Source organism: Thalassophryne amazonica, chromosome 2 (genome assembly GCF_902500255.1).
Source record: "Thalassophryne amazonica chromosome 2, fThaAma1.1, whole genome shotgun sequence".
Classification (NCBI taxonomy): Eukaryota; Metazoa; Chordata; class Actinopteri; order Batrachoidiformes; family Batrachoididae; genus Thalassophryne; species Thalassophryne amazonica.
The window spans coordinates 148,405,094-148,427,617 of NC_047104.1; the positions used below are offsets into that span (position 1 = coordinate 148,405,094).

At 41.9% G+C, this 22,524-nt stretch overlaps 1 protein-coding gene across 1 annotated transcript in view; it reads right to left on the minus strand.

Annotated features, from left to right (window-relative positions):
• Positions 1-22,524, minus strand: part of LOC117500599 (nuclear receptor ROR-alpha A-like) — a 129,032-nt gene that overhangs the window by 61,485 nt on the left and 45,023 nt on the right. The window contains exons 2-3 of the mRNA XM_034159341.1: positions 12,178-12,263; positions 3,154-3,295 (exon numbers count right to left, since the gene is read on the minus strand). Of these exons, the coding sequence (XP_034015232.1) occupies positions 3,154-3,295; positions 12,178-12,263 (228 nt within the window). The remainder of the gene's footprint in view (positions 1-3,153; positions 3,296-12,177; positions 12,264-22,524) is intronic.

Genomic DNA, 22,524 nt, shown 5'->3' on the forward strand with positions numbered 1-22,524 from the left:
TGTCATTTGTACGATTGTACAAATATATCTGTACAATCCTATGTGGTTTTGATACTCTGTGTGCTTCTTACCCTGTGTGCTGCTATACAATGCTGCTGGAACCTCAATTTCCCTAAGGGAGTCTTCCCAAGGGAGCAATAAAGTTCTATCTAATCTAATCTCATCCAGGCCCTGAGGTCTGTTAGTGTTGGTGCTTATCTCCGGATTCTGTAGCCTCAAGTGGATAAGAGTCTATAACTCTTCCTGGATGGGTTTCCAGTCCAAGCACAGAGAGGTACCACAAGTGGGTCTACATATGGGCAGGCCAGCTTCTTATTTAATAAACTTGGATGGAGACTCTTCTCTCAAAGCCATCAAATGCTGGAAAGAAGTCGCTTTGCAGGAATTTCTGAAAAAGTTAGTCATTATTTTTCAGTTCTTCTGTTAGTGTTGAATCATGTCTTTGCTGAAAATTGGCATTTGAGAATGAATATCTGTTTGATGAATAAAATATGGATTTCGTTAATCTGGCCATTACTGCTATAATAAATATTTTAATGAAAACTGATTCGTATATATTTTAATCTTACTCGAGCTCAGCTGACGTACAGGGGAGTGATTCAGTCCATGGTGAAATAAAATGTATGAAAAAAAGCTTTGAGGCACGGGAGGGGTGAACTTGAACTGTATTTGAGCAACATATTACAATAGTATTAATGTAATATTAAATATCTGAACAAATTTAAACAAATGGAAAAAACTGAAAATGAATGCAATGAATGGAAATGGCTACAGAGTTCATACTGAAAAAAAAATGTGCCTGTATATGTTATAAATGATAATGAAAATCATGTTTCACTCCTTCACAGCTGCCAAAAAGTCCTCGATTGTAGACAAAAAAAAAAAAAAAGAAAAGCTGAACACAGGTTCAACTGCATCAGATATGATGGGCTTTGGAGCTGTGCTGGTCTTTGAACAAAATATTCAAAGTGATCTATCCAAGACATCGTACCACATCCAAGAGTTCAAGGCATGCACATCTGTTTGTTTGCATTGTGCTGAGTAAAGTTCATGCTTTTATGCAGTTTAAAAAATATTTTTAGCATTCTCCAAACATAAAACATTAAAAAGAAAAAAAAAGTCCTGTTTCATGTGTTCATTTTTTTCTAAAACACATATTGATCCATTTATACATTTCATCAGTAAGACAGAAAAGTGTTTTGTTGAAAATACCGATTTTCTACATGGATCTCTGATTTGATTCAGTGGTTATTGGTAGTTTGTTCAATATCAGTGGCTAAAAAGTAACAAGTACTCTGTTTAGCTTTTGAGAAGAGTACTTCGTAGTTTTGCTGAAGTACTTTTTAACACCAGTACTTTTACTTGTAATTGAGTATTATTTCAGCAATGTAACAGCGCTTGTACTTACTGTAAGTACAACTTTTTAGTACTCTTTCCTTCACTGGCTACAAGTGATGGATTCCTAGTTTCAGCCCCACTCCTGAACCAATGCCTTCTTTTTAGCAGAGGTGGGACGACGTCACTGTCAAGTCATTCTCAAGTCATCAATCTGCAAGTCTCAAGTCAGCTTGCAGACAATAGTTGGTCATTATGACTTGAGGCTTGACTTGGGACTTGCTGATTCATGACTTGATGGTGACTTCATGCCATCTCTGCTTTTTAGTCAAAAAAAAAAAAAAAAATCAAATATGATTAGATCCCAACCGATATGGATATTTTGAGGCCGATGCTGATAATGATATTTGGATGAAAAAAATGCTGATAATTGATCAATCGGCTGATTTGCCGATAGCCAATAAATCAGCCAATATTATTATTTTTTTTAAATGAATAAAATGTTCTTTTTTGGACCCTTTTGGAGCTAAAAGCTGAAGCTTTGTCCTCATATTGATTAACTTGATAACAGAGAAGAATTTTCAAGTTCAAAAAATGCAATTGGAGCAGTTAGGAGGCTATTCAAACAGGTCAACTAGTAAGATATCACTCCTGAAAATGATCTTTTCCATATCACGTGAGGTAAATCTGCCCTACGATTGGATTTTGGAAAACCATGTGACGGAGAACCAATTCCGATTGGACACTCACATTGCGCACGTCATCACACATCCTCTACGAGGAGTACCAAGATGGCTGATGGTGGATCGAAAGTCTGCGGAGTTAACTTTTCAGCAAAAAAAAAAGTATGTTTCTATCTCATATCATTAAAAAGTTATTTACAATTTAGTAAATCTTGGTCCCAGCCATTGTAAACGATGGTGTCGGCCCCAGAGGGTTAATGGCGAACAACAGTAATTCCCAGAACCCTTCCGGACGACCAGTGAATTTGAATGTTTCAACCTCTTAGCAGTAAACAAAAGTTTTTCATGCTAGAAATAAGGTCTACACAATGTGGGCTTAATAAAAAGCGTGGCCGATGCAATGAAGCACATTTGACACATTACTACATAAACTGAGTTAATCAAACTGAGTTGAACTGAAACGGGAGAAATGTGGGGTGAATGTAATCGCAAAGTTATTACAAACAACATCCTTATAAATTTACTTGTATGCTTTTGTCAGCTGATCAGTGCAGTGTGACGGCGAACTACGGGGGCCAGTGATGAACACATTTAAGCAGGGGTGTAAGCAGCTCTCAGTTGAATGGAGTCAGAGCTCCATCTACTGGACAAACGGTGCAAGGACATTTTACATTGCCGACACAAATATTATTTCAGTAACTGTTCTGTTTATGAGAAATTATCGGCATTCTATCGGCAAAATTTCGGCCGATAGTGAGTACTTTGAAAAGGGCTTATATCGGGCGATAATATCAGCCGGCCGATATATCGGTCGAGCTCTAAATATGATACCTTTCTATCTTAGATGATTGACAGCTATATTAGGGAGTGCAATACATATGAGGAACCCTAAAACAATCATCTATAAGACGTATTCCAATATAAAGTCAGTGGGGTCATAATTGACCCCACTCGGCCATATTAGTCGCTAAAATAGCTCAGTCGCTTAAGGGTTAAGAATCTTCATTGAATGCTATTTGTTCAGTGACATGTGACCATCTTAAAAAAAATATCTACCATCAGATGTTCTTGCAGGTGAGCGTGTATAATAAACATGTTTTATGAGTCGTGCAATGATGTGCATCGTGTGTCTCACCGTCTCGGGACATGCCCACAGCCAGGCATTTCTGCAGACGACAGTGCTGGCAGCGGTTGCGGCTCGTTCGGTCTATCAGACAGTTTTTCTGCCGAGGACAGGAGTAGGTGGCGTTACTCTGCTGGCTCCTCCTGAAGAAACCCTGACAGGCAGAGAGCAGAATGTAGGGTTTTTATACAAATGTGTTCAGACAGTCTGTCCACTTCTCTTCTCAGCACAGAATCTCTCATCAGATGCTGCAGATAAAATCTGATTTCTGAGCAGCAGCACAACAGCTGGTTGTCATGTTTGTGTTACAGAAAGATCCACTGTACCACCCGGCTGTCTATGAAATAGGATTTAACCCTCAGTAGTGTTGTGTGGGCCGCCAGAAGAGGAGGTACTGCTGGCCCACCACCAGAGGGCGCCCTGCCTGAAGTGTGCGCTTCAGGCACGAGAGGGTGCTGCCGCCACGGACACAGCCAGGGGTGACAGCTGTCACTCAGTATCTCCTGACAGCTGTCACTCATTCATGCTTCATCAACTCACTCCATAAAACCCGGACGTCATCTCCACCTCATCGCCGAGATATCGTCAAACCGTTCAGGTAGTATATTCTCAGCCGTATTCAGTAGGTGCTACTGTACTCGTTATTGTGTTCCTGTTTTGGAGGTGGAGGTGTCTTACCCACCATTAAGGAACTGTCGCTGCTTGTATATGCTGGGTGTGCACACACCCATATCTTATTGTCTCTGCTCCCTGCCAGCAGTACCAGATCCAACCTCCGAGGGCGGTGGCCACCTGGGGACTCGGGACTTGGCGGCTCCAGTATTCTCCGGGTTCGGTGGCGGAGGAAATCGTGTGGTTCCGGTTCATCTCAGGACAGATGTCTTCTATCCTCGAGCCTGCCCACACGTCACCCTTGTGATTGACTGTGCAAAATTTCACATTCCTCTGTGTTGTGCTCATTCACAATAGTAAAGTGTTTATATTCGACTCTTTCATTGTCCGTTCATTTACGCCCCCTGTTGTGGGTCCGTGTCACTACACTTTCACAACAAGTAGGTTACATTGTAGAACTTGTGAGGTAGTGGCCAAATGGGTTCATGCTGAAGGTTCCCAGTTCAAAACCCCACCTGCCCGTTCTCCATGTATCATGGTGTTGCATCAGGAAGGACATCCAGAGTAAAACGTGTGCCAAATCACCATGTGGATTGACTGTGGAGACCTCGAATGAAACAAGAGAGAAGCTAAAGGGCCTGACTGCAGTCTGATTGGTCACAACATCACATGATTTATTCTATTATCTACGAGGCACCGTACACAGGGTTCAGTTCCTCTCAGTGTTCATTGCCTGCTTCCCCTCCTACAGGAGACGCCCCTGTATCATATCAGTTAACCGGCCTCAAATGTTACAATGCAAGTCGTCGGCTCACATATCAATCCACATATTTCACAACAAACCTCAATGTCAACCTACCATCCCTGGAGCTCAAGACCAGGCACCTAAGTGGCTCTACTCTACTCTTTTCTACTCTCCTATTTTACTCTTCCTTTTTAGATATTTAGATATACCTTTGTATACTGGCATAGTTCCACCTTAGAATTGGAATATAATATATAAGCTATACCTTACTGAATTTTCATGTCTTACCAAACGTACTCTTTGTTGAAACTATGTAAGAGTAAGTACATCTCTTTGCACATCCCACCTTCAAACACAGCCTCATACGACTGTCCATGAAAAATCTATTTTCTACAGAAATACAAACTTCCTACGGGCACTGCACTAGTATCAAATAAATGTCAGTTTGAAAAGTCTATTTCAAACTTCTATCCCAAAACATGGATTATGTCAAAGTTGGCAAAACATTGTGCCCTCTTATAAACAGCCAAAAACAAAATACATCAGAAAGACTATACTGAAAATGCTGCCCCCCAAAGTAACTGAATGCAACAAACGTCAGTACCAATATGCGTATCATTTAACATAACGCACCTCAGTCATCACTTTTACAGCCAGTTTCATTTCAGCATGTCAGGACATTTCTGAGTTACTGTGCATTTATTTCAAACAGTAACAGAAAATGTTGATGTCTCACTGAAAATATGGACAAGGAAAAAATAAAGATAAATATGGCAGATGGGCGGCAGCAATCACGCAGAACTTCAAAAGTAAGTCACAATTGTGGAGTCCACTGTGTCACTGATTATTCTCCTGCAATGTCCTGTGTTTGGATCACTGCAGGACGACTGATTTCCTCAGCTTTAAAAATATACCATGATACAGATACAGACATTCAGCAGTGATCTGGTAAGAACTTAAACATTTAGGCATGATGATTTTCATAAATATGGAACAAATATGAAAAATCACTGACAATCCCGACACATTGTTAAGGTAGAGACAGACTTCTAACCTCTGAAGATCAGGCCATTTTGAAATGTTATTATACATGTACTGAGCTTGTATAGGACAATAGATCCATTCACAGGAGCCTTTCCTAGCAGGAGGTGGTGGCCAAGTGGTCAGTACCCTTGGTTTCAGTGTGGATGGTTCCCGGTTCAAACCCCACCCCTGCCACATTTCTCCATGTAACGTGGAGTTGCATCAGGAGGAGCATAGTCAAGAAATTAGAGAGAAACTGGAGAAACTAGTCGAGATATTTGGCCAGGGTTCGATGTGCTCAACCAATTTGAACAGCCCCTCGATCGCTCTCCCAGTGCGTCTACTTGCGTAAGAATTGCCATACACATATTACGACTGCAGTCAGATTGTGATCTGACTGCCATTCGACTGTTTTACAACATGAGTGTAACAAGCGAATGTAGAATGCATGTGCTCTGGCCGCACGAATGGGCCAAATGCTGTATGACGTGTTCGAGTGCAGCACAAATGTCGTTCAAATGTCCATTCGTGCGGCATTTGTGATCTAGTGTGATGGGGTACTAGCTGGTCAAGCTGATGTCAATATCTCACTGGACCAAGGACCATCGTTTCAGTCTTGTCCGAGTTTAAAAGTAAGAAATTGCTGGACATCCAGCTTTTTACCGATGCAAGGCAATCTTCTAAAAACTACATGTGTATGAGATTACCTGTAGTTATCGGCATGTACAACTGACAACCAGACCCAGCGCCACGAGGGGGCGTTTGGGGGTGACGCCCCCTCACGTCATCAACCCCGCCCCCTTGGATGTGAGAGTTATCAAAAAGAAAAAGAAAAAAGAAAAATACTGGAAAATATAGCAAAATATTAGTTATTCAATAATATCACGTATTTAACAAATAAACCAAATTAATTAACTAAAGTAATTAATTTTAAAACAAACGGATATGGTGTGTTGTGTTCAAGCGATTTGATAGGTTGAGGGTTGTGCTTGTCAGTGCGGCAGAGGGCAAGGATCCTGAGTCCAGAGATTATGGCAAGGTGGACGAACTAAAGCATGCTCGATTTATTCAAGCAGTGTCAGCGCTGGAGTTACTGGGATTCGTCAAGTCCACCAAGTAAAAGGCAGATCATGCAGCACGACTCACTTGGGGAGGGCGTTAATGCTGCGTTTACATTTTTCTGTCATTCGTGACACATTCCTGACATTCTTAATGTGACTTAACGCATCTGAATAGGTTTTTTAATAGTGCGTGTTGGTGCGTGATAGTCTTGATTTTCGTGGAGCATGTTTTAGCCTGTCAAAAAAAAAAAAAACTTCCACGAATGTCACACACCACCCTCATTTCGTCTCACATTGTGGAGGTCGCAACTGAGTGTGTTGATCCGTCTTGATGAGTAGTGATCCTTAATAGAATGTGACAACGTTCGTAGTGGTTCCTGTGATGGTTGTTGGAGCCCAAACTGTCACGCGTTATTACGAAGTGACACGGAAACTATCAAGTTTTGACATGACTTGTAACGCGGCATCACATTTCACTGCGCGCCACGATGAATCAGTTTACTGTCACGTGCGCACAATTAGACTCGGCTCCAAATGTCGTTCCACAGTTCCTGCTCCTCAGGACGCTCCTGCAGGTGTTCCTCCTGCTGTTGTAACCGATGAGCGGGAGAACGAGTCTAAGCCAGAGGAACCAGAGGACCGAGAGGAAACTCACGTGCAGCCAGACATCTCTGCACCTCCTCCAGTCTGGCGGAGGAAGAGGCGCGCGCACAATTAAACCCTGCTGCACCGCATTCAGTTTGATTGCTGACACCAAGTTGGCTAAAAGTCTAATTTCAGTGATCTTCAGCGCGCTCCTGCAGGTGTTCCACCTGCTGCATGCACCTCATGTTTGGGAAAATGCGCGAGGCGAGACCCGCATGAAGCCACACATCTGGCTCTGTCCTCCTCCTCCTCTCTGCACCACTCCATGGCACAGAGCCCAACTACGCATGCAGTCACAAAGTTCTGCTGAAAAACTGGAGCGATCTGAATTCGGTTGGATGAATATGGGTGTGTGTGTGTGTGGAGACAATTCATCTCATTCACAATGTGACCGAACTTAATGATGCGCTGTTATGCACAATAGCATGCAACAACACAATTCTCAGGTGTCAGGTGTCCTCAGGAACTGCTGCAACCTGTTACCACACGTTACGATTAATAGCACGTGTTGCTGGAGAATTATCAGGAACCATTATGCACGGTCAAGAATAGTGTTCCGTGTTGTTGCGCGCTATTGCGCGTAACAGCGCATTGTTAAGTTCTGTCACATTGTGAATGAGGTGAATTGTCTCCACACACACACACACACATATTCATCCAGCCGAATTCAGATCGCTCCAGTTTTTCAGAAGAACTTTGTGACTGCATGCGTAGTTGGGCTCTGTGCCATGGAGTGGCGCACATGCCCAATTGCACTGTGTTTGCGCTTGTGATGGAGGGCTGTATGTGGGGTTAATCTACTGTCTTGTGTCGTTTCTCAGATCAGTTGTTGGTTTGGTTTTGTGGTATGCAGATCACTTGACCGAGGGTCTATACGTTCAAATAATAATTTAAAAAATACTGTCATCACTCTTTACTCTTAGTCAGTCAGTCTCTTACAATGGTGTAGCCTAAATACGTGAGCTTTCCAGGAGTGCACCCAATTCATTACGCACGCTCAGAGGCACGTCTCCTCCAGGGCGCATTTTTTTTGGGGGGGGGGGGACCCCGCCCCCGGCCCCTGTGATAAACTCATTGCCCCCTTAAAAAATTTTTTCTGGCGCCGGGCTTGCTGACAACTTGATGGCAGTAAATTCACTTTGAACTGCGAACCTACTTGGTAATCGCTTACAATTCTGATTCTGAGCGTCATCAGCATAGCAATGAAAATTAATCCCATAATGCCTTAGCATGTGCCCAAGGGGAACTATATAAAGGGAGAAAAGCAGGAGGCCTAAGACAAACCCCTGTGGAATCCCATATTTCATGTCAACAAGGTTAGTCGTAATGTTGTTATTGTATAGAACACAGTGAGAGCAACTGGTTAGGTATGATGTCAACCCAAAATGATTCTCCAGCCTATCAAGTAGAATACTAGGATCCACCATATCAAACACAGCGCTAAGATCTAAGAGTAACAGAACCATAGCAGTGTCCAAATCCAATGCAAGCAGATCATTTACCACTCCAGTGAGAGCTGTGTCTGTGGAATGGTGCTTTCTAAATCAACCTGCAGTGGCTCAAAGAGAATATTCTCAGCAAGGTGGTCCACAAGCTGCTGTGAAACCACTTTTTCAAGAATTTTAGAACAACAGAATTTTTCAGTAGACTATTACTTCTTCAGTAATGGTTTAATCACTGCAGATTTGAAACCTTTAGGAACAGATCCAGAAGTATCAGATGAATCATTTCCATCACAGTAGGCCCAAGGGTAGGCCATGGGTCCTTAAACAGTTTTGTTGGTACAGGGTAAAAAAAAACAAAAACGGTTGTACTTGATGTATCAATAATGGCACCCACATCAGTAACAGGGTGTAGTGGCTGGGCTAAGGTATGCTGGGATATATTTAACCTAATATTATCTATTTTCTTCTCAAAGTAATTTAAGAAATCTTGTGCTGTAAAAGGAGTGTGACTTACAAGTGGTTTTCTGTGAATAAGTGTTGCCACCGTGTCAAACAGGAACTTTGAATTACGCTTGTTTCTCTTAATCAAATCAGAGTAGTCAGCCCATTTTGTAGCCAGTAGTGAATGCTTATAGTCTAAAATAGCATCATGGCACGCGAGGTGGAATACGTCTAGTTTTGAACTAGGCCATTTTTGCTCTAGACCTCTAGATTTATGCTTGAGGCCATGCAAGTAATCATTGAACCAAGGTGATTGTGTTTTGGGGGGGCGTGATTTAAATATAGGTGGAGCAATCATGTCCAATGTGGTTGTGAGCGCTGAGTTTAAGCTGTCCACAAGACTATCTACTGAATGGTCAATTTCTGAAAGTGATGCAAAGATATCAGGCAGTCTGGCTCCACGATCAACTGTAGTTAAGGAGTTGATGTGTCACCGTGATGATAAATAAGTTTGTCGTTCCAGTGGACAAGCCAAAGAGGCTGTAAACTTAATAAGTGAGTGATCTGAAACCACTGGCATAAGAGACAATGTCAATATTTGTGACAGTGATACCATGAACAAAAACCAAATCAAAGGTATTTCCACTGATGTGAGTCAAACCCTGAATGCATTGCTGGAATCCTAGTACATCTATAACATCCATCAATAAGTTGCAGAGAGAGTAACAATGCTTATTTATATGAATGTTGAAGTCACCAACAATCAGAATGTTATCGGCACAGGTTGCCAAATTAGAGTTAAACTCACCAAATTCATTTAAGAGTTCAGAATATGGGCCTGGGGCCTATATACAGTGACAAACTAACATGGTTGATTTATTATTTTGGCCTTGGCGAAATGTAGTATTCGGGACTGAGCAGACAGTTAAGTGTTCCAACAAATTATATTTTAGACCCCCAAGAGCCAGTAAGCTAAACCCAGATTTATGAATTAGAGCAGGGGTGGGCAATCATGTGCCATGAAGGGCTGAAGCACTGCAGGTTTTCTTTGCTACAATCACCTCAGCAGGTGATTTCATTAATGTTCAGGTGTTTCAGCAGGTGATTTCATTGACAACCAGGTGTTTATGTTCAAGGGAGAAGCTCATCAGCAACCCACCTGCTGAGGTGATTGGTTGCAAGGAAAACCTGCAGTGTCTCGGCCCTCGTTGCCCACCCCTGAATTAGAGGAATACCTCCACCTTGCTTTGTATCACGAAGGACGTGACTAAATGTGTACACCGGTGGGCAGCCTTCATTTAAGGAGAGGACAGCGGTAGGTTTCATATAAACCAATCATATCCAGGCGATGTTCCAATAATTTGATCATTTATCAACAGTGATTTTTAGGACAGTGACCCTATGTTAATGAGACCCAAACTAAGGACCTCATTGGGTTGACATTTTAACTACTGGGATGTGGGGTGGTTCCAGAGTTTTATATATATATATATATGCGTGCGTGAGTGTGTGTGTGTAAATAATGCTTAAAATTAGGTTTGAGTTTATGAAGTTCCAAGCAGGTTGAAGGTAGCAGACACAGAATATTTGACATTGCAGAAACAGCTGCTGGGGCACCCTCAATTTTACTGTTATCCAATGCTGTAATGGGAACTAAATTAGCAAAACACGTCCCTCTGTGCTCTTTATGGGTATGTCTGCAGAAACAGGCCACAGTCCTAACTTGAAAAATTTCCCTTCCTGGCACATAAACTGCACTGTCCACATAGTGGATTTCCTGCACTAATTTCCCCACTAGGCTAATGGATTGCACACCCCCATTAATATTAGGCCCTGTAGGTTCTCTAATCACCAGCTGCATGGCCTGCTGTAGAGTCCTAATGTTACCCTCACAGTAGAACTCTATGTTTGCTGATAAGATTGCGACACCTTCCCCAGTAGGGTGAAGACTGTCCGGCATCAGCAAGCTACGTTATCAATAAACTAAAGCCTTGCTGTCTACAAAACTGTGCCAGTTACCTATTCAATGCTGTCAGCCCACTAAATGCCTCAGGTGAGCGGACCAGAAACTATTAACTGATGCCAACACATTTTTCTTTTGAGGTCACAAGTCCTCTCTATGTCCATTTTATGACCTCCAATTGTCTCATCCTAATATCACTGGCGCTAACATGAATAACTAATAATGACATAAAATGCTCTGTGGGCAAGACTGTCTCATTTCAGAATGTAGATTCGGCCTCCATTGTGTCAAAAGGTCAGACTGCAACCTTAGAAGGATGTGACCCCTGAAACGAGACAAGGTAACCTACAGCCATTGAGCTCATTTTTAAGTACAATCCTGCACACACTCCTTGTCCCTGTTTTTCTGTTTGTATGAAGTCAGTTGAACTAAAATCACATTTTAAACACTGTTCTCTCACACTGGACCATAAAAAGCATCTGCCATATCTTAGGTGCTTCAATACTTTCCGATTAAGTGCTACTAGGCTGTGAAATGATCCAACAGTAGCCAGCAGCTGTCACCATCCCTTCTGAATGACTATCCTGATGTGGCAAAGTTTCTCCTATTGTCATAGTTATATATTTTATATTTATAGTTATACTTTTCAGCTGCCATTTTAACCCCTTAAGCCCTAGAGCCTATTTCACCAAAATCACATACCATACATTATGATTTATTTCTCAGCTTGTACAAGTTCAAAAATGCAAAAGTTTGGATCAGCTAAAAGACAGGTCCTAGGGGATGTTGTGGATGCAAAAAAAATTGAAAGTAAATAATACTTGGTAGGAGTAAACGAGGTTTGTTTCCCCCCAAAAAAATGAATTCAGATTTATGTTGTTATTTGCTTGGCATTTCAGCTGTGGTTAGTTGGTATGTGATTGAAGTGGATACTTTTGCAGAGGAGACTTCGCTTGACATTTTGATGTATAATACGTGTATGTTGGTGTCAGCATTGGTTAGTTCTGAGTGTTCAAATGTTCCAAATCAGGGCAAGTCCCCAAATTTGGGGACTCTAGGGTTTAAGAGGTTAATTAAATAAACGAATGCCTGGTTGCTTACCTTACAGCCTTCACAGGTGATGACACCATAGTGGATCCCTGAAGATTTGTCTCCACAGATCTTACAGGGGATGACTTCAATTTGAGCTGATGAGACAGAGACAGGCAAATGATCACACAGTGCTTGAAATCAACTGTTCCACCACAGCTTCAAACAAAATAGGTTTAAAGAGGCCATGACACAACTTTTCAATGGATGCAACATCACGGCAGCCAACCAGTCCACCTCTAGAAAGTAACCATCTAATAAATCTGCTGCAACCAGGTGAAACATGAGCATCCCACTGGCCTTTTCCAGTTGATGGATTCCTTAACACTAAGGCACATGTACACTGAATTTTACGCAAACAGACCACAGAATGCTATACCTGACGTTCCCTCACAATGCCACTGACATTCCTTATCTGACTTTCCCTGAGTAAGTGTTTATTTGACATGAAATCTTTCCAACAGAACCCAAGGATCATTCAAAGAGACTTGGATGCTAACCAGTGATTTAAGTTGATTAAATGTCTTTGGTACTCTCACAACAAAACAAGACATGAACCGCTAAGTCTGTAGACTTGGGCCTTCATTTTCCTGCAAAGGTACACTGTAAAATCACCAGTGAACATATGGCCCCACTCTGGCTAGAGTAGGACCACACGTACACTGGCAGTGTTAATTTAACACTGTCATTGTTAGTTTTACACTCGTGAATTTACTGTGTATCAGCATCACCAAACACCTGTATCCTGGGACATGATTCTACAAGCTCGTCCCAAACATCTCTCGGCCCTAGAGCCATGAATGTCACTCCTGAGACAAGTTGAATATCTCAGCCACTTCAACATGTATCTCAACAGTTCTGCATACACATACAGTTCTGATGACTATGAATTCTGAGTCCAGGAAGTGTTTGAAATCCTGGATCTTAGTCTTGATGCAGGTGCTACGGCCTGGCTCACAAGCCTCAACAAAAACTGAGGCCCACACGGAAGCGCAGTCTTTTTAAAAACCCTTACGGGAACTTTATTATAAAACAAGAAGATAAAATTAAAACAAAGAATGAAAGGACGTGGCGAGACGAATACAGACCAGCACCAGAACCAGGACCAAGATCAAATGCAGCTGCTCCCCAACCTGCAATCCAAGAGAAAGAGATAGAGAGAAGGAGCCAGAAGGAGAGAGAAAGAGAGAGAAGGCAGAAACTCCCTCCTTTTATAGCTCCCCTAACAGGAAGTCTAATCAGTGCCTCCCAGGTTGCCGAGACCTCAAGACACGCAACAGACACATTAAACAACACACAAATGCAGTAAGACGGCAGGGACCGTCACCCCCCCCAACATTAAACACAGGTCCTACCAGGACCCTGTGAAATGTGGTACTTTAACCGGGGTGCGTGACAAGGCACCCGCTAGCAGATTTTCTTTTCCCTTAATATATTTTATGTCCAGATTATATGCCTGAAGGTACAAGGACCAATGAACCAAACGCAAGTTAGGCACTTTAACCGAGGCCAAAAATGTGAGTGGATTGTGATCGGTATATTCAGTAATTTTGGCCCCACCACCCAAATACACCTCAAAGTGCTTCAACGCCAAAATTAACACGAGTGTCTCTTTTTCCACAGTTGAGTAATTTAGCTGATGTTTATCACATTTCTTTGAAAAATAGCTAACAGGTCTATCAACACCCGAACTATCCAACTACATCAGGACCACTCCAGCCCCCACATGACTTGCGTCCACTTACAACTGAAATGGTTCTTTTAAACGTGGGGCAGCCAACAGCCGGATCTGCACAGAGGAACTTCTTAATACTCTCAAATGCCTGCTGACAAGGAGAAGACCAGACAAATTTAGCATCCCTCAGCCCCAACCAGTCCCAGCAGAAGACTGCCCCTCCCTGAGCCTGGTTCTGCTGGAGGTTTCTTCCTGTTAAAAGGGAGTTTTTCCTTTCCACTGTCGCCAAGTGCTTGCTCACAGGGGGTCGTTTTGACCGTTGGGGTTTTACATAATTATTGTATGGCCTTGCCTTACAATATAAAGCGCCTTGGGGCAACTGTTTGTTGTGATTTGGCGCTATATAAATAAAAGTGATTGAATTGATTGATTGATCTTTGTGCAACAAGTTGGTTAATGGCACAATCACTGAAGAAAGGTTCTTACAGAAACAACGATAATAACCTACCAGTCCAAGAAAATGCATGAGTTCTCTTTTAGAACTGTGAACTGGAAATTCCTCCACTGCTTGAACTTTAGCTGCAACAGGGCGAACTTCCCCCTGACCAACTACACGACCCAAGTAGGTAACAGTTGCCCTTGCAAACTCGCATTTTGCAAGACTGACAGTCAGCGTCGCCCCCGCCAGACGAGTGAAAAGCTCCTCCATGCGCTCCAAATGCTCTTCCCAGGTGTCAAAATAAACCACCACGTCATCCAGATACACCGCACAACCAGACATATCGCCCACAACAGCATGCAACCGTTGGAACGTAGCCGCCGCATTTCTAAGTCCAAATGGCATTACTTTGTAAGAAAACAATCCTGACAGAGTAATAAACGCAGACACTTCACGTGCACGTTTAGACAACGGCACTTGCCAGTAGCCCTTCAAGAGATCAAATTTACTCACAAACTTGGCAGAACCTGCCTGGTCCACACAATCATCCAATCATTGGTTTTGTAACCGCATTAAGCTTAAGAAAATCAGAGCAAAAACACGAGGTATTATCTGACTTAGGAGCCAACTCGACGCACTTGGCTTCACAATGCCATTCTCCAACATGTAATTTACCTCCACATCCAGATGCTTGCGTTTATCCAAACTGATTCTGTAAAAGCATTGCTTAATCGGCCTAGCATCTCCGACATCAATATCATGCTCAATAAGATGTGTGCGTCCCGATACATCCGAAAACAAGCATGGAAAATTATTTATCAAATCACATACCTGTTCAGCATGACACCTAGGCAAATGACCAAGCAACACATCCAAATTTGACAAAACGTCTGAGTTCTTAAAACGCCCCTGTATAAGAGCACTGTCCAACATACTCACTTCACTATCACCCCGCTTGGTTGGCGGCAGTGAGCTGTCCAAGATACCAGAAATGTCAAGCGTCCCAACCAATCTACTTGCCATACGTACCGCCTCAGCCTCAGCCTCCTCCGTTCGCTGTGACACTTCTCTGGAATAGTAGGGTTTTAACAAATTGACATGTCACATTTGTTGCTTCTTCCTGCGTTCAGGCATTGAGATTAAATAATTTTGATCAGAAAGTTGTTCAAGCACAGTGTAAGGACCACTAAACTTCACTTGAAAAGGTGATGTAATAACCGGACAAATAGCCAACACTTGGTCACCAGGCAAAAACGAACGCACCTCCGAATGCCCATCAAACAGAGACATAATTTTATTCTGTGCTGCAGTCATTTTTAACTTGACCAAATCTCTTCCAACATACTAGCGCCGTCTGAACCCATTGACATAATCTATCACACTTTTAGGTGGATTTGGCTCCTTTAAACTGGCTGTCACTACAGCCAAAGGACCTTTCACTGTTTGTGCAAAGACCAACTCATTTGGGCTAAACCCAGTACTTTCTTGAGTAACTTCACAAGCATCCATCATTGACCAGGGCAAACCTTCTTCCCAGTCGCCACCCAACTCAGTACAGTAAGCACGCAACAGCGACTTCAAGGACTGGTGGAAACGTTCCAAAGTGCCTTGCGACTCAGGATGGAAAGCCGTCGCTTTGATATGCCGCAACTCCACATTACATGGAGAAATGTGGCGGGGGGGGGGGGGGATTTGAACCCGGAACCTTCTGCATTGAAACCAAGTGCAGCTGTTGAGATTTCTGGTTCTGGACGTCCTAGATGGGGAACACGTACCGTGTTTTGATAGACATGACCCAACAGCTGTCCACTGTGATGCGCGTGTGTCTGCTTGGTGTCCTCACGTGGACATACGTAAAAACATGTATCGCTGTTGCGACCACCTGCAGCAAGTGAGCGGCGCACACATTGACAATCTGTCCTATATGCAGGGGTAGACTATGTTGTGAGCAAACAAGATACAAGTTGTCAACTCATATTTATTACCTCCACCAACTAATATGTTTTCACCACTGTTTGTCTGTTTGCTTGTGAACAGCTTGGAGCCCACAATTTTTGTACATCATTATGCAATTTTAACCGAAGATTCATATCCTGATAGGCAAGAACTGATTCCATTTTCAAGGACATAGGCAGGACCTAGGAGGTAGATCAAAGTCAGGAAAAATCCCTATCTTTAACACTGAATGAATTTTCAAAAATTCATAACTCTGTTAACAAAGGTCAATTGTCTTTCATATTTGAGAGCCCTTATGTCGGATGCTAGCTGTGATGAAGGACCCGCTCCTTTAACAATCAAGTTTGTGTGTTTCCCTTGTTTGATGGACAATGTCAGTGACCAATTGGAGCAGCCCCTTGTTTAAGTTAGGTTGAGGGTGTTACGTGTGCATGCGCTTGCCTGTGGTTGTTAGAGTCGCGCGGAGCCTCGTGGTTAGGGTGGTTTTTGCCCGTGTGCGTGAGAAATGTAAGTACTGGTATGAGTGAAGACACCCTACAACCCAGTTTACCCTATAAGTTCATTGTGTAGATTAGTTTGAGTATATATTAGTCATGAGGGCCATTTTATGTTCATTTGTGTGCGCTAGCTAAAGCTAAATGCTAAGTGGCCAAGCATTGCATAAGCTATTATCGTTTGTGTGTGTCATTATATGAATATTTATTAATATATATTATTTTTCTTGTTCTTTTTACAGATAACCACACATAATTATCCACACCACCCTGTAACCATTTAACCAGTTTATTTGTTCAATAAAAAAAGTTTGAAACATCGGGTGCATTCTTACCGATGCCCCCCAACAGTCACAACCATATCAAAGAATCAAAAGTAGCTCTCCCCATAACACTAGCCGACACAGTTTGATCTGGATCTGATCCAGATTCCAGATTTTGTGGCCATTTAAATTTAACATTGAAAACCCCATTTGATGTTACATTATATCTTAATCACACATGTCCCAGTCACTCTCATATTTGAAAGTGAAGTGCAGACTGGCACTCACTATCACCTGACAAAGATTAATCTGGATCTGATCCACATTGTGGATTTTGTGGACATTTGAATTTAATATTGAAAAACCTATTTGGTGTACATTTTGCATTATGTCTCAACCAAAAGTATCTCAATCACTCTCATTTTTCGAAAAACTGACAGAAAAATTGAATGGGGATTCCAATTTTATGACTGTCTGTCTTCCAGTTATCAGTCGGAAATCAAGTGCCAAAAACAAATGCAGAGATAACCAATGTTTAATTAGCTTATAATGCGCCAAATCACAGCAAAAGCGTCTCAAGGCGCCTTACATAAAACAAGTCAACATAAAATTGAATAAAAAAATTCAAATACATAAATAAAAACAGAAGTAAAAGAATAAAACAAATAAAAATAAAAACTATCCATAAGAAAGAGAATAAAAATAGGTTTTGAGTCTTGACTTAAAAATGTCCACAGACTCAGACTGCCTCACGGTCGTGTGGAAGACTGTTCCACAGGGTGGGTGCACGATATGAAAAGGCTCTTTGACCTGCTGACTTCTTCTTCACCCTGGGAACACAGAGAAGTGCCGCATCCTGCGACCGCAAAGCCCGGGCCGGCATGTAGAGTTCCACCAGATCAGCCAGATAGATGGCGCCAGTCCATGAACAACCCTATAAGTCAATAGCAAAACCTTAAAATCTGCTCTCACAGAGACAGGGAGCCAGTGCAAAGATGCCAAAATGGGTGTGATATGTTCAGACCTTCTGCTACATGTCAGAAGTCTGGCGGCAGCGTTCTGAACCAGCTGAAGACCCCTAATGCTGGACTGTGGTAACCTTGAAAATAGAATATTGCAATAATCTAGTCTAGAAGAAACAAAAGCATGAATCAGGGTCTCAGCATTAGCCATGGACAGGATGGGGCGGATCCTCGCTATATTTCTCAGATGGAAAAAAGCAGTCCTAGTAACATCCCTGATGTGGAGGTCAAAAGACAACGTGGGATCAAAAATTACCCCAAGGTTCCTCATGTTGTCCATATGATGTATGAAACAGGAACCCAGGCTGAGTGCCAGCTGGTCAAACTGATGCCAATGTCTCGCTGGACCAAGAATCATCATTTCAGTCTTATCAAAGTTTAAAAGTAGGAAGTTACTAGACATCCAACTTATCACTGATAGAAGACAGTCCTCCAGGGATTTTATGGGAGTGAGATTTCCCGCAGTTATTGGCATGTACAACTGAGTATCATCAGCATAACAATGAAAGGCAGTCCCAAAACTCTGCAGTATACGCCAAGGGGTGCCACATACAGGGAGAAAAGCAAGGGGCCTAAAACAGATCCCTGTGGAACCCCAAATCTCATGTCAGCAAGGTCAGAGGTAGTGCCATTATACAGGACACATTGACGTCAACCAGGCAAGGGCACTTCCAGTAATCCCAAAAAAATTCTCCAGCCTATTGAGCAAAATATGATGATCCACAGTATCAAACACAGCACTGAGATCTAATAACACCAAAACCGTAGTGGTGTCTGAGTCCATTGCTCGCAGAAGATCATTCACAACTTTAGTGAGCGCTGTCTCTGTGGAGTGATATTTCTTAAAAGCAGACTGCAGCGGCTGAAAAAGATCATTCTCAGTAAGGTGGTCTATGAGCGGCTGTGAAACCACCTTTTCTAAAATTTTTGAACAGAATGATAGATTTGATATCGGCCTGTAATTTTTCAATACACGGGGGTCAAGATTAGATTTCTTAAGTAATGGTTTAATCACTGCTGATTTAAAACATTTCGGAACAGATCCAGAGGTTAATGACAGATTAATAATTTCCAGCACAGTCGGCCCAAGAGTGGGCCACAGGTCCTTAAACAGTTTTGTTGGTATAGAATCAAATAAACAGGTTGTGCTTTTTGTAGATGCCACAAGTTTCGTCAGCACGCCCAATGAAATACTATTAAATTCTGTCAATCTAGGTAACACCTCAATGGTAGCGCCCACCTCCATAGCAGGTTTTAATGGCTGGGCCGAGGTGTGCTGAGATATGCTCAGCCTAATATCTTCTATTTTCTTCTCAAAATAATCCAAGAAATCCTGTGCTGAAAAGGGAGAACAACTAACAGGTGGCTACCTGTGAATAAGAATGTTCTGTAAAAATGATCTGAAAAAGAATTCAGAAACCAGAAAAGTTTGAAAAAAATGACACCACAAAAAAACCCAAAACAAAAACAGCAACAACAACAACAACAAAAAAAAAACAACTTTGATTCAAGTGCATTAACTAAATACATACTCCTGACATTTGATTACATCTAATTTAAAATGATGTTATGGTAAAATTTATCTTAAGGTAAAATTAAAACATAAAATTTTGTGGAATTGGAAACTAGTGTTGCTGGAGGTTTGTGCTCTATGAGTGCAGTGCTCTAGTTTTGTACGTTTTAACAAAAACATTTTTAAATTTGTGAGGTTGCACTGATTATGTTTTTTTTTTTGTTTTTTTTACCCCTTATCATGTTTCAATGGACTCTCCAAAAGTGACTTTGTAAAATTATTTACACAGAATTGTACTTAAAAACCACTCACTCACTCATCTTCAACTCCAATTAATGGTCACAGGGTATTTAAAAACCATAAATATTTTTAAAAAGTCCTGAATCTTTTCTACATCAATAAAATGGTGTATATTTTTAAGGTGTAATTACACGTGACTTAAAATCTTACAACAATCTCACTTTTTTCACAGCATTTTTATTATGTTTCGGTGAAACTGTTGTAGTTCAAATATTAATATATTCTTAGGCATAAAGCTGCAAAAAAAGTTACATTAAATTCTTTCATGCTTTGTTGTTGTCTTTAGAGTTTGATATTTGATTTGTCCAGCCTCTCCTCCTTCAGTACAACAGGGGTTAAAGTTCACAGCTGTCAGTGTGATGGCAGTTTATCAGTGAAGGTGAAAATGCACCGACTGACTCACTGTATTTTTGCAGCCAGCAACTCATAACAGTGTGACAGCTCGGAACTGCTATATTTAGCAGAGAGAGGTTATATAAGCGTACAACACCCAGTTACCACACACAGACGCTTACCTCCAGTACACAGATAAAGCAGCATTATTTTCGTATATACGCACACGTAGTTCGGCGAGTTAAGTCACTGTTATAATCACTCCGCTCTGGTCGTCACCATAGCAACGCGCAAATCAGTTGGCGCAGATCAGATGTGTTTTGACAGGTGAATGACAGAAACGCGATAAAACATGGATTTCCAAGTGAATTTTAATATTTTTGGCCAAAATAAAACGTTTGAGGAATGGAAAGAAGAGGAGAGCAAATGAGAAGAATAGCAAAAGCAACAGCATAAAGATTTAACATCGGACGAACTGGACAAGACTGAAGACGGGAAAAAAGAAGAGAACGGTTCTATCCTTGCGGGCTGTCAGAGCGCTCTGCATCAAAACAGTGAGCGTAGTTTCTGGACCTGTTGCCAGTTGATCGCAGCTCCATACAGCAGAGAGAGGGCGTTATGAGTGACCCGCTGCGGCACGAGCCCAAAGACACGGTGAGCGCATTGGCGGCAAAATGTCTTGAGACTGGCATATAAATACTAATGCATTTTTATCAAGTTCTGTTATCTTAAGCAAATATTTGTGTGTTAGCTCACTGTGTGGGACCATGGTATAAGTGGATTAAACAACTCAAAGCCATGCATTATATGGTTTGAATTCACTTTGCGGAGTAACACAGTGTTTTAGGCTCTGCGTCGTGCATTCAAACCGTATAATGCACAGCTTCTCGTTGTTTAATCCTTACATATACATACAGTGAGGAAAATAAGGGAGGGGTCTGAAATTTTCATCTTAGGTGCATGTCCACTGTGAGAGACATAATCTAAAAAAAAATCTGGAAATCAGAATGTATAATTTTTTAATAATTTATCTGTATGTTACTTCTGCAAATAAGTATTTGAACACCTGTGAAAATCAAAGTTAATATTTGGTACAGTAGCCTTTGTTTGCAATTACAGAGGTCAAACGTTTTCTGTAGTTTTTTTTTACCAGGTTTGCACGCACTGTAGCAGGGATTTTGGTCCACTCCTCCATACTGATCTTCTCCAAATCTTTCAGGTTTGGAGTTTCAGCTCCCTCCAAAGATTTTCTATTGAGTTCAGGTCTGGAGACTGGCCAGGCCACTCCAGGACCTTGAAATGCTTCTTACGGAGCCCCTCCTTAGTTGCCCTGGCTGTGTGCTTGGGGTCATTGTCATGCTGGAAGACCCAGTCATGACCCATCTTCAATGCTCTTACTGAGGGAAGAAGGTTGTTTGCCAATATCTCGCAATACATGACCCCATCCATCCTCCCTTCAATATGGTGCAGTCATCTTGTACCCTTTGCAGAAGAGCACCCCCAGAGTATGATGTTTCCACCCCCATGCTTTATGGTTGGGATGGTTTTCTTGGGGTTGTTCTCATCCTCTAAACATGGTAAGTGGAGTTGATTCCAAAAGCTCTATTCTGGTCTTATCTGACCACATGACCTTCTCCCATGCCTCCTCTGGATCATCCAGATGGTCACTGGTGAACTTCAAATGGGCCTCTACATGTGCTGGCTTGAGCAGGAGGACCTTGCTGCCCTGCAGGATTATAAACCATGACAGCATCATGTGTTACTAATATAATCTTAGTGGCTGTGGTCCCAGCTCTCTTCAGGTCATTGACCAGGTCCTCCTGTGTAGTTCTGAGCTTTCTCAGAATCATCCTTATCCCACAAAGTGAGATCTTGCATGGAATCCCAGACTGAGGAAGATTGACAGTCATCTTGTGTTTCTTCCACTTTCTAATAAATAATCATAACAGTTGTCTTCTACCAAGCTGCTTGCCTGTTGTCCTGTAGTCCATCCCAGCCTTGTGCAGGTCTACAGTTTTGTCCCTGGTGTCCTTAGATTGCTCTTTGGTCTTGGCTATGGTGGACAGGTTGGAGTGTGATTGATTGAGTGTGTGAACAGGTGTCTTTTATACAGGTAACAAGTTCAAACAGGTGCAATTAATACAGGTAAAGAGTGCAGAATAAGAGGGCTTCTTAAAGACGAACTAACAGGTCTGTGTGAGCCAAAATTCTTGCTGGTTGGTAGGTGTTCAAATACTTATTTGCAGCAGTAACATACAAATAAATTATTAAAAAAATCATACATTTCCAGATTTTTTTTTTTTTTAGATTATGTCTCTCACAGTGGACATGCACCTAAGACGAAAATTTCAGACCCCTCCATGA